This window comes from Branchiostoma lanceolatum, chromosome 4 (genome assembly GCF_035083965.1).
Source record: "Branchiostoma lanceolatum isolate klBraLanc5 chromosome 4, klBraLanc5.hap2, whole genome shotgun sequence".
NCBI classification, from domain to species: Eukaryota; Metazoa; Chordata; class Leptocardii; order Amphioxiformes; family Branchiostomatidae; genus Branchiostoma; species Branchiostoma lanceolatum.
This window is the reverse complement of record NC_089725.1, coordinates 18,306,791-18,325,987: the sequence shown is the minus strand read 5'-3', so window position 1 is coordinate 18,325,987 and position 19,197 is coordinate 18,306,791. Positions and strand designations below refer to the sequence as shown.

The 19,197-nt window shown below is 42.2% G+C and overlaps 1 protein-coding gene across 1 annotated transcript in view; it reads right to left on the bottom strand.

Moving 5' to 3' along the window:
• LOC136431963 (pleckstrin homology domain-containing family G member 1-like) overlaps nucleotides 1–12,043 on the bottom strand; it is a 30,061-nt gene extending 18,018 nt beyond the window's left edge. The window contains exon 1 of the mRNA XM_066422973.1: nucleotides 11,927–12,043. Within this exon, the coding sequence (XP_066279070.1) occupies nucleotides 11,927–11,966 (40 nt within the window). The 5' untranslated portion in view covers nucleotides 11,967–12,043. The remainder of the gene's footprint in view (nucleotides 1–11,926) is intronic.
• Between the last annotated feature and the right edge of the window lie 7,154 nt (nucleotides 12,044–19,197).

Sequence of the window (19,197 nt, the reverse complement as noted above, 5' to 3'; positions counted from 1 at the left end):
GATTTATGACTCCATAAACCAGGTCTCAGACAGGCTTTCTACATACTTTTGTTGCTCTGTCTATACCTGAACCAAGTAGGACTTTTTAAAGGAGCATGTTTGCATGTCAACATTCTAGTTACAGGTGAATACGCATGCCGACTTATATTGAAACTTACCATGTCCATGTCTACAGAATTCTACTATGAAAAGTAAAAGTAATGGGGATGGTCTACAATTCATCCATGTGTACAACAGTGTGTATGACAGTGCAAACCAAGGCCTATGGAAACAATGACACTGCAGGTACAATTTTTCAAAACGCTTGACTGTTAGTTCTAAAGCATCACCTGCTACTCAGATTTACCAACTGCATCTGCTTGTTAAGCTGTACTCCACCCATCCAATCACTCCAACCTTGTCTCACCCCAGCCTTGTAGTCATGGTATGGTATCACTGAACTCCCAGACGACTTTGCAAATATATCGGAATACTTAGTGAAGGGAGCCCCCTCCCACAAACACGACGGACGTGTTTGGGTAGACTTTACCCTCCAGCTAATACCACAGGAAAAGGGCTGTCAAGCCAGGCAAGCTTTCCGAAATAAATTACCTCTTAACCTACGCCTTGTACAACAAACATGTCACAATACCACCATCAAGCAAGGCTACGCTATGGGGAAAACACAGGACTTGACAGTGTTTGGGAAGGGAAGTCATACCTGAAGCTCCATCCACTCAGTGATAAGTGAACAACATCTCATTATTGACCCCAGAAGTGTGACAAACCATGCTGTTCAACAGGTTGCAATTATGCAAAACAGCAAATAGCGTCCAAACGAGCATGAATCAGACGACATCAGAAGGTGGCTGTTGACATATCCTTTGATTTGTGTGTTGGCCATGGGCAGGGCATAGGACATTGCGGTGTGAATAACAGAAAGGTGCATTACACAATATATCTAAAGATAAGCACAAAGGTAATGTTTTATTTGCTTCCATTCATGATCTACCCCAAGGCCATACAGAGTTTGCTTTAGCTATATCCAAATAAAGTTCACTGACCTGCTTGTTAGGACTTACTGAGAAAGCAGGAGGAGAAAGTCGAAGGACAGGAGCAATAAACAACGACAACATATTTTTTTCAGGCAACAAGATTTACATACTACTCCAAAGGTTCACCTGTTACATGTAATTACAGCTGTAAAACATGCTGTTTTTGTGCTACTAGAATGTAAATCATGAGGTATGTTTTTGAAAATGATAATTCCAGTCATGAAATCCTTTTTTTTCCATTGTTTGAAAACTTGATGGACATATTTATATACTGTATACCTCCCAAAAAAGGTTATAGAGCAAAAAGCAAAATTTGAAATAAATAGATACACAATGTAATTGTATGCAAAACAATTTACTGTTTTCTGTTGTTCTTTACTTGTGGAACAAAGCTGTTACCATTAGGAATGTGTTTTTGTTTCATGCACTTGTAGACATCTGAACCTTCACCAAGCCAAGGCAACCAAAATGTCCACACTCATTTCTACAATATCCCAATAAGGCAATTTACCAGAAACCTCATTGTAAATGCATTAACTGAAAACATCATCAATTTTTCATGCATCTAATTATAATCAAAACAACAGATGGAATCTACCTTTCGAACATGGAATGAATTGGGAAAACATCGGAATAACAAAGTCACCCTGAATTTATGTCACTCTGAAACAAGCATGCAGGAAAAACACGTCCAGGTTCAGGATTTAGTTCTGCTAACCATACCACCCGATGGGTGATCTAGAACATCTGATACATGATGGAAGCCATACTAGTATTACTTCTGAACCTCCTTCCAGGTTTCACCTGACTTGGCAAACTGTTAACACAAAGGCAATGTGGCAGCATTCTTTTCTCTTTAAGTAGACAAAATGTGTAAACAAAAAGTTTCAAATAGGACTGTTTGTTATTCACATACCTGTAAGCCTGCTAGATCCCAAAATAGACCAAAAATTGATTTTGGCATGACATCTTGCAAAGCAATTTTTGGATTAGGTTCTGTACAGGTTTATATTTAACTCACTATATCCTGGAAACTTGTATCACTGGACCGAGGGTGTCTGAGAAATGTTCAATGTGCCTGTTCCTATCCTCCAAACTGCTGATACAGCTGTTTTGTTAAATTGTTGTCTCACACAAAACTGAGAATGCCTTCCTTGACTGATGATGCTTTAACCCTCTCCCTGCTGCCTGATCCCATAACCAATCCAAAATTAATGCCCAAAGCCTACCTCAGCAGGGAGAAGGTTAAGACCAGTAGCATCAACAACTGGTGGGAAAGTGAGAAAGCGATGAAAGACAAGGCTGCCTGTTACTCTAAGACATGGTATTATTTACATCTTAAAGTGCACACTGCCTTAAAGTAACCTCCAAGATGCAAGGTCAAACGTGTACATGTTAAGGTCAACAGATAAGATAGAGCTAGTTGTAAAGATGCCAAAGGAGAAGAGCAGATAAACTGTCATCCTGACAGCGATATGTAGACTTAGTCAACAGGTATGACTTAAAAACACCTGAAAAACAATCTTGAAGCTCAACAGAAAAAATTACTAGTAAAACCTTACAGGCATTAACGGTAGGATCTTTGCCAATTTCTACTTTTATTCCTTCACTGATCCCTGTTTGATACAAAAATGAACTGACAGGTCTGACCACAAATGTGTAGGTGGGTCCAAGAAACTGACTGACAAATTAGGTAAGGGAACACCCAGTGGACCTCTGTTGCATTTGTACCTTGGAAATTGATTGGCAACATTGGATTAGGACCACAAACTTTCCACTCAAGTGATCCCTGGAGATTGGGTTGGATCAAAAGAAGAGACAACAGCGTCTGTTTCCACTTACTTCCGCAACCAATGAATGACCTTGCAAAGACATGAAGAAGGTCTCTAGTCATTTCATACAATTTAGGCATTCAAGTCTATACCAGATCCCTTTCAAGGGCTCTCCCTTTTCATATGTGCCAGAGATTTCCAGAAAGCTTGAAAATTCATCATCTTATTCACAACCATCACAAGCAATGTACATGTAGGTAACACAAGAAGGATCTCCTGGCCATACAACAGCAAGAAAAGATCAGTAATTCCTAGGTATGTATCTAATTTTAGCCGTAGCAGCTCAGTAACCTTCGATGTGTCATCTCCAGTGACATTTAAGAAAATAAATCATACAACCAGCGACCCAACCTGTCCACACTTGACCAAGGGAAGACATCTAATCCACTTCTTGAAGTTTACCTGGTCTTGGCATATCACAGCATAGCAAAGACTTGAGGCAAATATAAGCCCTTCCCCTTCCCTTCTCTAGATCTCCCAGCATGTAGACTACCATGGCTGGAGGTGATGTTGTTGAAAAAAGTTTGAAGAAGAACAGACTCACAAACAACTCTGCTGTTGGCCATCATTTCCAACCTGTTTCTTGTAAAGGTTATCTCAACACCACATAACAACCTGTCCAGAAAGATGGGGTTGTTTTGGCACCATACCTCCCATACCTACCCTGACCAGGAATTTGTTTTTCTATCGACTGCTCATGACTGGTCTGTCAGTAGTAGAATTACTACTTACATGCAGCCCAAAACAAGGCTCCTGAGATACTTACCACCATGACTTGACCGGGAGACCTCACAAGTCTTCCCTTTTAAGTTTGAGTCAGCAGCTCTTTTCTTAAACTTGAACAAAGGCACCTTTGCATAGGGTGATCAAGGACATGGAGAGTGGCTTGTGAAGCAGCCTTGACTGATAAACCCTGGTCATGGGAATCTGCATGAACTTGTAGAGATGAATGGAGTGGTTGTCACCTGAGCTCTCCTCCAGCCTGAGGTGCACTGACCTGAACAAAGTGGGGCAACTCAGCTCAACTGTCTTCAACAGGACAACCACAACTTCAGGGGATGGACAAGAATCTAGGATAAAATGTGCAAGATTTCTGGAAAATTGGACATGCCTTGGAGAATTTCCTTTCCAATGTGTATTTGACATACCATTTTGTAAACAGACAGAACTCCACAGGCAAAAAAACAGAAAACATTATTAGAATAGACCTTTTGCCTCCCCCATATCTAAGTACTCTCTTGTCATCCAAGGATTTACATAATTTCATGTGAAGTTGCTAGATGGATTTGTGATGTCGTGAAGACTCCTTGAATAATTATTTCCGAGTGATCCAATTAACAAACAAATAAATCAATGCTGTTCACAGTTAATACATAACACTTTTTGCAGAGATAAAGATTCTAAGGCCAACACATCAATTTGTACTGACTGGTCCAAATAAAAACATCACAGTCACAGACATACATGTATACCTTCTCTTGATGGTGCTCAAGTGTTTTCCCCTTCTTCCTTTCCAACCACCAATATGTCAGGCACTTGTAAACCCTGGGACCTACTTATACCATGTCCTTTGAAACAGATAAAGACACTACAAGCACGTACTGAGACGTGAGTCTATATTTTCTCTGGCAACCAACAGCTGATATGTATTCTAGTTGACCTTTTGCAAGGTTGAAGGGAGTGAGGGCTGATCAGAAGGCAGTTATGGCACCCTCCCAAGTAACTAACATTACCCACCTACGTCAAAGGAACTGTTTGTAGCAGGAATGTAATGAAGGCTAAGTGCTCTCAAGGACAAATGTAACCATGGAAACACTATTGACAATTATCTTCCATTTTCTGAGGTAAGTGCAGAAGCAGTGCCTCTTTACATCGTAGGTTACAATGTACAGGAATTTCCGCACTCTATAGTCTATTGCAGGTAATACAGACATGGAATAGCTCCCATAAAAAAACAGATTGAGTCTGCAATAGGGGTCATAAATCTAGCATGCCATCAGAAAAAAGTGGAATGTTTTTACAAGCAGATTTTTAACGTTGTCATTATGCAAACCTATACAGCAGCAGTTTTGAAATGGCTGAGACATATTGCAGGCTGTTTCCATGAAATCAGGAAATGAGCAATCAGATACATGTACAATTTGATTTTTTTCATCAGGATATGCATTTCCAAATCATCTTTCTACATGATCTTCATACCACGATATTCAATTACCTATCCTGGAGTTCCATATCAGACGATGATAATAACTTGTGACATGAGACTTCTGTAGATGCACAAAGGTACAGTTGTATGTGAAATGCTATGCACTGCCTTTACAACTGACCTTATGGGAAAACCATCAACATCATTACCACCAAATATAAAAATCTGTCCGGCATCTGTGAACATCTATTTCTAGCAGACATAATCTCATATCTTGTGTCATTGGGCAGCACCTAAATTTTTCCCTAGTTAGCTATTCCCAGTATTGCCCTTAGGCTATCTTATCTGACTTGATCGAAGGTGGATATCCAAGTCAAAATAGTGTTTGTGGTCTTTAAAAGTCAATTTCACACAGAGATAAAGATGGCATGGATCGCAAGGAATTGCTACATAATATCTGACTACCATAAAAACATTCCAGTCTTTAAAGCAAAACTACTGGTCAAAACATTCCAGTCTTTACCGACCAAAACCTCTGCTTGGAGAATACAAAACTACTGGTATCTGTACCTCCTTGATCTGTCATTAGTCCATCAGTCCCGACTACACCACGTCCTTCGATGTCCCTCATCTGACAGCCAGAGGGGAGACTGTCGGCACAACTGGTCTCATGCATTTGGATCAAAGGCATTAGCACCCATGCACATGTGTGTGGCACAGAATTCCTAGCATAATTTCCAAAAACATTGCATCCATGTCTTCCATTTGTGAGAACTTGGGTCTATCTGATAGTGAGGTTAATAAATCCTTCAACTGCAGACACGTACAAAATGTCCACGTGGTAAAGCATGAGCTGGGAATCCTATCTTAGCATCCCAGATTTAGCCAGTGTCCTCCATGGATAGGAATGCTCAGTTTGAAGCAGCCGACATTCTACTGATCCTAGTGGCGTCTTTGGAGAACCTATATGACAGGCAAAACTGACCCAGGAAACAACAGAGATTAATCCTCCTGTCCTGGGTGGTGACAGAAGAAAATCCATTTCCAAAACAGACAGAAGCAGGGGAAGAGAGCTGTTTATAACTAAACTTCATGTATGACTGATAGGAGAAATAATGCTGAACTTTCAGAACTTTACTCATGTGAAAACTTGCAGACAAGACAATGGCTACAAATATATTGCACAACTACCTGAAAACTAGTAGATCTACTGTTCTAGCCTTAAGTTTTTGAAGTACCGAATGTTTCCCCCAACCCTGCACTGATGGGTTCAAGTACAAAATGAAGGTGGGGTTAACAAGAGATAAGGATAAGAGGGATATTTTTAAGGCTGGATGTTTGCGTCGCATAGTGGAACTGCTCGGAATAGCACATCTCCACCTGGGAATCTTTAACAATGCCATTCCCAATAACGGACCTGCCAGTCCGCCACTTGTAAACAGTTCTCCGAAGTCAGATTAAGCCCAACACCAACAGGCTGAAGGCATCCAGGGCAGCAGAACATAATTGTAGGGCAAAAGGTGGCAGGAAAAATAAACCGCCATCTGGTTGGAATTTCAGAACTGAAAAATAGGGCATACCTTGAAGTTGCTGACTAAACAACTGGCACTCTGTCCCTGTCTGTGCTTCAACTTCTGATACACAAACATGAGTCTAGTGTGTGTTAGCTACCAGAGGGGAAGACCAACATGGTCCTTTCCATGTCCAACATTAGCTGTGCCCAGTGACTTTGAGCTTGTGTTTCCAAGAGGTAATTGCCGTTCCACAGTGAAGTGATTGTGTAAGAAGTCAGGTCAAGTGGTTGAGGTTCATGGCACCCAGTAAAGAAGTGATGCCACTTTGCCCCCCAAGTACAAGTATTCTGCACTGCAGGTCATCTTACTCCTGTGCTATACCGGATGAGACCCGAGTTCCCAGAAAATGGCCTGAGTGGTTACCTGAGTTGTGGTGCTCGATGGCAGGTTATCTTCCTATGCTCTGATTACTTTGATGACATCAGCCAAGTAAAAGAAAGGACTTTCAACGCCTTGTATCCCCTCAACCTACTTTCCCAGAGGCCATTCTGACACTTTTAGTTGGAACAATTACTACACAGGGTTGTTTCCGGTGAATCAGGGAGGGGCAGGACTAGCCTGGAATCCAGACCTATTATAGCTCCCGAGTCTCTCTCCGCAAATAGAGACTCGGGAGCTATAATAGGTCTGGATTCCAGGCTAGGGCAAAGGACACCTGTCTCATAGCTTTTCATTTGCACACAACTTTTAACCAGAGGTTTCTTCTTCACTGATGTCCAAAACATGTTTTTAGGCAAATCTGGACACATTTTCTGTTATCAGCAGGGTTTTTTTCCTAACCAATGCGGCCATATCATAGGCAGGTCATTATGATATACATGTATATGATATTATCAAACAACGTTTCATGTAAGATTACAAAGAATGATTTCAAGTGCATAATAATACACCTAGATACTAAAAAAAATATCTGTAGTAACTAATGAAGTATATATGGCAGACATTCTTGAGCCCAAATTAACCACAACCCCAAACTGCCATAATCCAATTCCTCACGCAGGGGGCAAAGCCACAAAAGCTCTGTGAACGTGACAATGCCGGTTGAAACGCTAGAGACCTGGAGCGTGGGTCCGACAGATGGATTAGAGGCTGTGCTGTTGACTCTAGTGGAAGCCATTGTACCCCCGTGTTGTGGCTTCTCAAAGGGACCGCAGCTCCTCCTGTTACCTGACAGTCCCACTCCCAACTCGCTGGTGATGGTATTAAACAGGTAGAAAAGCTCACCTGGACTTGGAGAGACAAATCCCCTCTGCTATATATAGATACCAAGGCCAACCGTAATTCCTGACAAAGACATTCTGCACTGCAGCCAACAGCCTCCGGGAAGCAGACACGGGGATTTATGGCATACTCGTACCTGCACATACCCCATGCTTGAACATGAAACGACCTCTAGGCAGGTGAAGAAAGGAACAAAATAAGTCCTGCACAAAGATTAGTTGGAATGCCTCCATGAACAACAATGTACTGAGCCTGCATATGACACTGCTGTGTGTAGTTCAGCAGGCATACCTTGTCATAATCCTGATTTCTTGTGTCACAACAGTGAAATGTACACCACAGCAGGTGGCATGGCAGGAAGTGTATTACATGGTAAGACTTCCGCCGGTCCGCTGATGCAAGAAAGGCGATATTTGCCAGTAATATATGCAGCAAGTCCTCGAAACACTTCTTTGTGTTTACCTGCCCTTGAACTGAACTGGGTACCTTTACAAATCCTTGCTGCACTAGCCTTTGATACACTGTACACATGCCACTACCTGACACTGATGAACACCTTTGGAACTGTCATTCTAAATCAGCTGAACTGCTTCAAACTCAAAGCTAATAATTCAATAACAAAATCCTAAATGTTTATACATTATCGCCTATACAGGTGTTCTGCAAATTTACCCATACCTGCACGAGCAATTTTGCCTGCATAACATCAGGCAAACAGGTGATATCAGAGCCCTGGAGACACAAGCCTAAAGGTGGCCTGTGAGATAACAGCACGTCTCATCATGCCGCCTATTATCAGTAATAAACATACCTTATAAAGCCACGATAATGAGTAGGCATACCAAATAGAGACCACACAAACACTTTTGCTTCATCGGCAGATCTAAGCATAGACATCAGTCAAAGATAACTGAAGCTAATCCCAAATGATATAGTGGTTTACCTACATAAGTGCGTTGAAAAACATTACAATTTACATACCTGTGCGGGGCCTCTGAGAACCTCGCCTTACAGATACTCAGCTATTCACCTGATATATTGTACTTACTACATACGTACTTATCACAATATGGCTGAGTTATTGGTGTGATAAGGAGACAAGCACAGAACCAAGAAAAAACTCAGCTTGCTGCCTCTAACAACATGGCCCAGGACATGTTTTGAGACAAGCAGACCCATGTAAATGTAGTTACAAATCAATTACCGATGGGGGTGGAATGGTGGGTAATTATTCTGCCAGCAGCAGCAGCTATTGTAAATCACAATAAAATCTAGCCTTTGGCATTCCAAACTGAAATACTTCACATAGATGTACAAATGTACAGGATTTTGAGTAAGCAACGCTGAGGCACAATTACCACCTCTCACAAAAAGGCCTCCACTGTTTTGAAAAAATGTTGTTTCAATAATAATAATATAGCAGGTTGCACAGGAGAACATCACTATAGCATGTCACAAAGCACATACACATGTAGTAAGGCCTGTTAGGGGATTACTAAGGTATGTAAATCAAAGTAACAGACCCTGAAAAAAATTCAACACTTTCTTCTGAAGGCACTACAAGCAAGTAATGTGATCCAGCCAGGTTGAAGAGAAAGCAAGGTTGTCCCTACAGAAGGAGATGTAATTCAACAGTGCCTGTATCTACAATAACTGCCATAACACAGTAACATCACAGTGGATGGTAAAAGCAGTTGTTGGTTGGAAATTTGCAGCAAAGATGGCTTGAAAAATCACCTAATCTGCACTGGTCCATGACAATGGGCTGACATACAGATATCAATGGCCCTATAGCATCCTTAAAACAGCAGATCTGGCATTATTGCTTTTAGATGAACTGAAAGGAAAGGAAAAGAAAATGAACTGTGCAGGTGAACTGTGCAGGTGAAATTGGTCTGGTACAGGTAATTTTGATTATTGGTGAGATAGTGAGAGGGGGGTTGTCAGGGGGCGAGAGAGAGAAGGTAGGTACTAGTATCCAGTACACATACAGGTAACAGGTACTCCACAACTCAGCAGGTGGCACTACCCATCAAAAAGGGGCGGGACAAATGGGACTGGGACACACAGGGGAACAACAGCACCCTGGCAGGTAACAGGCATCTTGTGTAAAACAATACCAGCATTTAGGGCAGAGGCATCACTCAGGGCTTGTATCACTCTATCAGATTGATTTCCCCTGCTGTTTGAACCAGTAAAGACAGGGAGCTGCAGAAATGACTGTTTTTCATACACACATGACAGGTATGCTGAGAGATTGCCATGTTGCATCTGTTTTAGCAACAATCCTACATACCTACGTCATAAAGGGGGAGGGCACAAGGTCAGTGGTAGGTACCACTCACTCCATGGCTCAGACAATAGTCATACAGGGTAGATAAACCTTTAAGTCAGACTCAAAAATATGGCAAACCCAGTAAGCAGAAGTAAAGAAATGAGACACCGCTATAAGGGGAAATCCACATATGACCCGTAACATTCAGTGCATTTCACCCTGGTACCGCAGTAGCAAAGTATAGAATACCTTCTGGTATACTTAGATGCTAAGGGAGAATCAAGTTTTATGTCCTGCCCTGTATAAATCAAAAGAGACCCTCGAAGGTAAAACCAGCTCAGAGAATTCCTTCTATGCTTGACTGACAAAAGGCGTTGCTGGCAAGTCAAATTCTTGGGGACTGGTACCACGGGTTTGGTGACCCATGAAAGCACTAGCTGTTGACAAATTTTGTGAAATACCCGGAGCAATGAGAGCAAACAAACCGGTAATGCAGGGTTACAACATTGGAACCCACGCAGTGTGTTCACCCCCCTACAGTCATGACTTTCAGCAAGTCAATGCCAACAGATCTATGATTATGGGGGTTAAAGTCAAACAAAAGTGGTCACTGCCTACAGCGAAGGTGCATGTTAGATCCTGGTGACTAATGCACCGAACAAATCTCCACAAGGCTTGCTTTTCTCATTTTCTATTTCCTTGCTAGACATTTTGAACACATAGGACCTCTGTCTGCTGCACAATTACTATAAATAGTCGCAAGGAAGGATAGGCCTGTTCCTTCCTGCTGCCTGGGACGATCAATACCTCACACATTCCACTGCGATGAAGTCACACACATACACACATAACCAACACCCCCGACAATCTCGGGCGACCAAACTATATAAAAGAACAACTGCCCCTTGGACTCCCCGTTATGCTGACATGCACAGTTCTCGGCTCATGTTGCAAAACGATGGAATGAACAGCAGTCAAGGAAAGAGACCTGAAGAATGACTGGACTGTAGCAGTGCAACCCACATACAAATGAATAAATCTGACAACTGCAAGCCAGTGGCTTAGCAAACCTGATTCTCCATCTCCCATAGTTCAAGTCTCCTGTTCCAGACACATTGTTCCACAGAAGACCAAAGGCGCTCCTTCCTAAAATGGGTCGTGCAAAGAATCCTTGAAGGAGCCGGCTGTCACAAATAAGACGCATGGCCCCCTCCTTACAAACAAGCAACATGTGGACTGCATCCACAAGACAGTCTAGCTTGGTTGTGATTATCTAGTTGTCTCATGCAGACACTAACAGATGCCACAAGAAGGCTAACATCAGATCACATAGAATGGCACTTTTGGCATTTAAGAGCTCGTTGGCGTAAATTTGTGGCCTGGCATTTAACATAAAGATTAAGTATTCTGAGGATATGGGCAGTTGCCATCTTGAAGTATTTTGTTGCATACCAAGTTAAAAAGCAATGAAGGAGGCTATAGAAAACCAGGCAAGCCCACATGGAGAATGTACTAACTAGCCTGCTTTGGGGATATCAATCCTGGAATGTAGTTGGCATGCTAGGCACAGGAGCAGACAGTACCCAGAAATTAACTTCACATTCATGTCTGCACCGCACAGCCAGCAGTGTACCCTGCTGTTTCTAACCCGGTTCTGTCTTTCCAGTAGATGGTATTGAAATATCAGGTCCCACTAACCCATACAGCAGTGAGTCTGACACTGGAATACCTTCACCATACCGCAAAGGTGTCTCAGGGTGGAGAGGTTCACATAGCTGAGAAATCCTTCTCAGCAATACACTATAGATCAAATGAACAGTCCTCTGTCAGCTTGTAATCCCTACCTCTGGCAGACAACAGCTCACAGTGTCCCATCTCTGCCATACATAAGGTAAATACTGGAGGCCAAGAAGCCGGTGCATGCACTCCTTACAGATAGGTCTAGGTACTGCAGAGCTGGAATCTCTCAAAGCCCAGCCTGTTTTTACAAACAAATACTGGCAGACTGCCTGGGGACACTCCCGACAATGGGCCAATTTACACACAGCTTGTCTAGATATCTGGACTGCAGATATCTGCCAGGCGACAGCTTTTTTCTGTGTCTAAACAGAAATTTTATGGTCTTAATGAGGGTTTTTTTAGATGTCGGGAAAATTTCAGCCGACCACTCTGAAGCATTCGCCCGACAACTCAGCGGGAGTCCCCGACCGCTCCAGCCGGACGTCTAAACAGAATGTGTCGCGTAGTAGACATCTGGAGGTCGGGGTTCACGCTAGTTTGCATATTTGGCGGGCGATAAAGCGGGAAAACTTCTTAGCATCAAGGACCATTTGTTCCCAAACGGACGACGGACTTCTTTCGTGATGCCAGATCGTTCGGTGGATCGGCCCTCCCCCCTCCGCCGCGACAAGGGCAGCGAGTAGGAACGCAGCGTTGATTCTGACCGGTCGCTGTCGTCTTCCTCGGTACCTCAAACGCCTCTTACGCTCAACCCTTGCTTGCTGCCTCATGTTTAGCCACACGCGAGTCAGATAAAGAAAGAATACCATATTCATCATGACGAAAAACACAGGCGGTTCTCCCGCCATTTTGAAACGCGCGCAAAAGGTTAAATAGGGTCACGAGTGCAATCAGCGCGCTGCGTGAGTCCTGCGGTACTTCCTGTCGGTGTGTATAAATGCGTCCAGATATCTAAGGCTCAGATGTCGGCGGATTTTTAGATATCTGAAAAAACTCTGTATAAATTGGGCCAATGTTTAGCACCCCGCCTAAGTGAAACAGCACGGGGAGGGAGATCTTGGGGAAATATTTGCTCCGCACACAGCTAGGATACCAATTGGCAAGGTTGTGTTGGCTTGTGAAGGAAACACACGAGAACGGTTGGCATACAGTGGTGCTTGGGCTATGTAGACTTAGGCAAAGTTCAGTATGTTCTTATCCTGAATCATAGCAATAAATGCATTATAATTATAAAGATATATCAGCAATCTAAATATTGAGTACAATGGTATGCATCAACATGAAGAGAAGGCAACACTTACCAATAAGGCACTGCTCTTTCAATCTGCCTTTAGACTTGTTATTAAAAACTGGGGCCCATTACCCTGTGTTTCAGGTACCAGCTGTATCTGCCTCTTTGGATCTGCAAAATACATCACCATGTAAACTGCAATTGGAATACTGTAGTAACTCTTTCAGTCAAGAATTATAACCCAAATAGGCTTTTGAAGAGGAAAAACATATGGGTGATGTTCTGACCAATCTGCTGAAGTTGTGGCTATAAGAGTTGAGGATGTCTTGACCACAAGCATGGTGATATTGGAGACATTTTGATTTGTCTGCTGAATTCATTACTGGTCTGTTGATTGCTGTGGGTCAGCTGGGACATGCAACGTTTGCACATAGGGCCTCCCTGGGCTAATACTTCTGTCTGCATACAAGGAAATGCTTCCAGTTTGACTCACTGTCTGAAGAACATAGACTCCAACAGAGACTGGACATGAACACGTGGATAAAAGTCAATGTGAGTGCTTCAGTTCTTATGGGAATTAAATCAGGCAGAGCCTGTCAACCTAACACCATTAAAAACAGCATGACATGAGCTGAACCTGAACGGCAAGGCCACTAGGACAACATTTAAGAACAATGCCTTGTTCAACTACAAGATGGAAGTGGTGCTAGCCCTTTGATGTAGATGAGCTGAAGCTAATCATGGCTAGAAAATGGACTGTGAATGTTTAATTGACAGCTATTAGAGGTTCTCCTCCCCCCAGGGCCACAGTTTGGCCTGTGTGTTTGCTGGGTCTACCAGGCATCAAATCACTGCCCCTCCCCCCTCTAGCTCCAGATCTACAGTAGCAGTTTTGGTTTGGTCCATGGGGAAAAAGGGGCAAGCATGGCAGTTAGGAAGTCCAGAATTTGGCATTTGCCCAGGTTCCAATCTTAGATGATATGCAAAGCTTTCTATGACTGTGGCATGCACATTTTGACTTAGCCTTCAGCACTATTATTGCTGCCATGTAGGGTTTTATGTGTGCTTTTGCAGTAATCTACTAGCTAATCTAGGGGAGTCAACGAAATACAAATGTGAACTGCTGGACAGACTTACAAAATGATTAAAAATGCTGCAAAAAAACTACAAAACAAGCTGGACCTTACATCTACTTGGAGATTAGTCATCAGTTCCCTTCACACAGGTCAAACAATGTAATAAAGATCTCTGTTCCTTTGAATATTTAGAACTATGACACAGGTAAGGCAATGGTGATTCTGACAGAGGAAAGTCTCATTTTGAAATGGCAAGAGGACCATAGAAATTTTGACAAGGAGATGAGTTCATGTATAATTTTATTGGCCAAGTTCAATTCAAGAATAAACTGTTATTCTGAATTACTGTTTCATACGCGATCAGCTGAGACCAGTTCACTTGTACAAAAACACTTCAAAAACCATCAAACAGAAATGCCTTCTTGGAACCACTTGAAAGGCGAGATTTCCTCACAAAAATAACTAGACTATTTACTTGAACAAACAGTCACTTGGGCCACCCTCCTCAGAATATTATTCCAGGCCTGAGAGCAAGCGGTCAGTCCTGCTTGTTTTAGACCAGCCCAGTGGACAGCATGCATCATCTCATTTCCCACAACAAACATCCCGCCTACAGGCTGGCAGACTGCGGGAATTCTACATCCCAAATTACTGTTTGTTGTACCAGGGAGAGATAATTGTCGAATAAACAAAACATGTTCTATTGGGCTAGTCAGTTCTAAGGTAGCAAAGAATCATTTCTGTCCTTGACTGCAAAAGACAATTCCACAATGCCATGGGGAATGTTAGTAGGATTAGAAATCATGCATGTATAATTTTCTGTTAAAAATGAGTTACCCACACCCTTCATTAATGCCATATTGAAAGATCCCCATGTTTTCCATGTACAGTAATGTGAAAAGTTTAATTTCATATATTTGTGTGTACAAGGTGTGAAAGGTGTAAGCAACTGAAAACTGCACATTCAAACTCTTTGATTGGAAAGATCAACATCAAATCCAACCCTGTGCCCAAGTTCATCTTTGTCAGTTTGTGCTATAACATGACCCATTGCCAAAGTCTGCATTTCTGGAATGAATATGATGGTATCCTGTCCTTATAGTTTACCCAAAACATTCACTTCAAAGGAAAATACCTTCATGTGAATGAAGTAACAACATACAGACTCAGACACAAAGAAGTTATACAATTTACAATCTAGGAGCTTAAAACACAAAGAATTGGTCTGTATCAAATGGTGCTCAACAATCATGGTCTTGTTACACTTGTGTAATGTAAACCTCCTGTGTGGTATGTCCAAAACAAACAACCTGAAAAGTAACAGTGTCACCACCACTATATTATACAGCCATAAAGTAATAATCTCTCAAGCCAAGCACATCCTGTTCTTCAACTCAAGAGAGAAATTCACTCCGATTGTTTTGAGTGACCAATGAGGTTCCAAATACAGTTGTATCTCCATGGAAGTTGGAATGTCAAGAACAGGTAACATCTCTTACAGGTTGGTGAAAATAACCAAAGCAGGCAATGATTGAATGACTTAAGAAGACCTTGGTTTATACAATAATACTGTTCACTCCCAAAAGCCTTTATCAAAATAAGAATGAGAAGTTTTTATAATCAGTTGGAGCCTACCATAGATCGACCATTGATTATGCGATGTTGTACCATGTTTTCAGCCTTCATTTTGCCAACTCATTCAAGTGCATGATGTTGTTACAGAAAGGAAATGAAGTAAACATTTCGCATTAACAGATGACGTGTTTCTCATACGCAGGTGGAAACCCAGGTGATTTGTATCACAAAGGCCATCCTTTGACCTACCCTCCTAAATTGATCATTATGCCCATATTAGGTTGTGGAAAGGGCAAGATTCCATCATGGGTCGAACCCACACATAGCACTCATACACAAAGGCAACACACCAAACACACTGGGTACACACCTACAGCACGTCAACATCATACTGTGAGGCCTGGCTTCTACCAGAATGTATCAAAGGAGACAGGACAGGGGAAGAAAAAGTGGGGGGAGCAGTACTCCGACATGGTGACAAGAAGCAGGCATTAACAAATCATCCATAACTTTGCTGCTTTAATTGTGAAAAATGTGGCCTCTTTGATGCAAAGATGTCTTCCTTTGAAATACAAGTAGCATCCTTACTTACCCGACATCAGCTCAATCTAAACGTAGGTGAAGAAGCTCAAACTAAGGCAAGATCTGTTATATCTAGTGACCTCACGGTAAAGATGAAAATAAAAATGAGAGAGGAGAGTGAGGGCAGGTGTAGTGTTTCAAGAGTTCTCCCCCCTCAAACACCCCAGAAAACTGATAACATGACCCCATTTGGAAAGGTCCTTGTCTACAGCTATGTCAACTGAAAAGGCTGCTCTCACAAACAATGGAATACCTGCTCCAAAAGGAAAGACCGTTGAGATGCTTAGGTTGCCATACAAATGTTCTATAAAGTTACAACATTTACACAAGAGCAATCCTGAGCCATGGTTTCACTTCGACGATATTTTGCTGATTTCGCACCCCGCATGTTTGTTCTCTAATCGTGTTTAATCCGTCCTGCTGTAACAAAACCCTGCAATGTGAGGACCACAATGCCTGCCTGGAGTAAAAGCTACCACCACCCAACTAACCAAACACCCCACACAACCACAGTCCACTGAGCAGGGACCAGACAGGTCCGCCCTTTGGTAACCCAACCTGCATGCCAGAGAAAATATCACACAGTCTAGTTGTGTGGTGATATTTCCTTAGCCGCCCAGACAAGGTACAAACCTTTGATCATTTTACAGTCACAGCTCTACAATCATGTGTAAGCCATGCAATTCAAAAGGTCCAAAGCAATATTTATTCAAGAACACAAACATTCTGCAAGAATAGGCAATGTCGTCTTGTGATTGATCTTGATTCTTTTACTACACTTTCTACCATGACAGGTGCCATTTCGTAACATTACTCAGCCGCTAAACAATAAAGTTTGGGAGTCTGTTCAATGGGGAAATCAAGACTTAGAATATTTGATACTTGACAAGCCATGGCTTTGCATTACTGAACATGATCTTGTCATGAGTATGACCACGACTGCTTGAAAAGTGTCCCAAAAATAAACCTCACCTGCTAGGTACAGCTTTGAAAAGGATTGTTCCCACGGTCTCAGCTGTCTTTATCATCAAAAACTGTCACCACTGACATCTTCGTGTTCCTTCTCTTTGAAAAGTGTTTCAACATAAGACTGAAATCCGGTGCAATACAAGCAAAAAAGACCTTGTGCACAGGATGTTAAACAATAGGAAGCCCAAACTTAACACCATGGGAAAGCCACTAAGCCAAAAAGCTGAAATCATGTTCAGTTTAACATAAAATCTACACATTTACAGAATTTTGTTTGAATAATTTCAAAATCAGTATCCAAATACCAAACACAAAGTTGAAACATTGGTATGATGTAAAAAAAAAAGCTCTCTGACCAAGGAGGTCTCTTTTTCCATGCTGGAACCACACCAGTAGTAACTCTCAACCACACGATGAAACCTGATACCATATTGTTTCTCCCTCCACAAGCACTGTGTAATTGTCCCTTTTGGCATGGGCCCAGGCATGAGCGGATATGTGTGGGGTATCTAAACCATCCCAACTCGGATGTCTTTTGTCCTTATAGGACGGAACCTCTCTTCCGAGTGACCTAAACAGCCGCAAGAGAAAAGGCTGATCAGCCCCAAGGGGAAGGACTTATTTTTCATACTAAGTTATTGCACGTAGTATCACTGAACGCTGTGATACAGAAATTAGAAAGATACAATTGTATGGCAAAGTTTGCATGCAATGTCAACTAATATATCAGTAAAGTATAGCCTGCACAAGCATGTCAAAAATATAAAATACTCACTCATAGCTACATACACATGTATTTTTAGTTTTCATAAAACTGTTTCCGGAACCCTTTCCAATTTTTCTCTGGCAAGAGAAAGAAAGTTAGAGATGCCCTTTGTCCTCCAGACTTGATTTAATTAGCATGTTCCAAGCAAAATGGTAGGCTTTGCTCTTTGAACAGCCAAACAGCAAACAGATCGGGGACTCCACCAACAGAGGGTGAGGGGGTTTCAGAGGAGTAATCCTGTTGCGAGAAACCTTACAAGTTCCACACAGCTCCGGGTGGTCGTTAGGAAAAGCCAATAGTGGCCGAGAACCACAAACATGATTGTTTCCTACGAGCAGGTATGGATCAGCAGGTTAACAGGCAAGGTAGATCTAGCCTGGAGCCGAAAGACATCTTCTTTTGTAACACTGCACTGTGACAGGGCGACACTTGGGTGGTTTGTGAACCTGGTAATACTAATAACACCAACAGGCCAGCTCCCAGTCCCACAGAAGGTTCTCATCCAATAAATTTCCCAGCAGGCTCACCACATGAATGGTAACTCCTGCACAACTACAAAGACTGCTGTTTGGTGAGGACCACCACAGACAGGCATGCCTGACTGAAAACGGGTGCCAGTCTTGCAGCACCATGAGGACCAGGAATGACAAAGAGTGCTCTCATGTGAAGGATGTACAACGAGGATATGGCTTGTAGCTGTGGGATTGATAAGAACTGCACTAAAAAGCTTCCGTTGGGAGGAAATGCTTCTGTTCACCTGATGCGTTAAAATAACACAGAGAGGAAATGGGCTGCTTGGAGTCTATCTCTCTTGTGAAAAGAGGATGAAAGACCCACAAACCTCAGGACTCACAGCTTCTTATAAATAAGATGGGGGAGGGAGGATATTGCATGGCCAAAAAAATAAAAGGCAAAAAGACTCTCCATCACCCCATCTGCTTGGACATTCATAATTTCAATAAGCCACATTCAGTACAAAGCAACAATAATTCATAGAAGGTAAAAAGGCAGGTTCTGCAAGTGTCATATCTCATATAATATACTGATGGCTTCTTTTAGATTTGGTGATGATGATGTACCAACTCCAGATGAAGTTATCCTGATTTTCAGGGCCGCCTATTGTCCTATTATTGTCCAGTAGTAGACTACAACAAAGGACAAACCAACTGGCTTCAT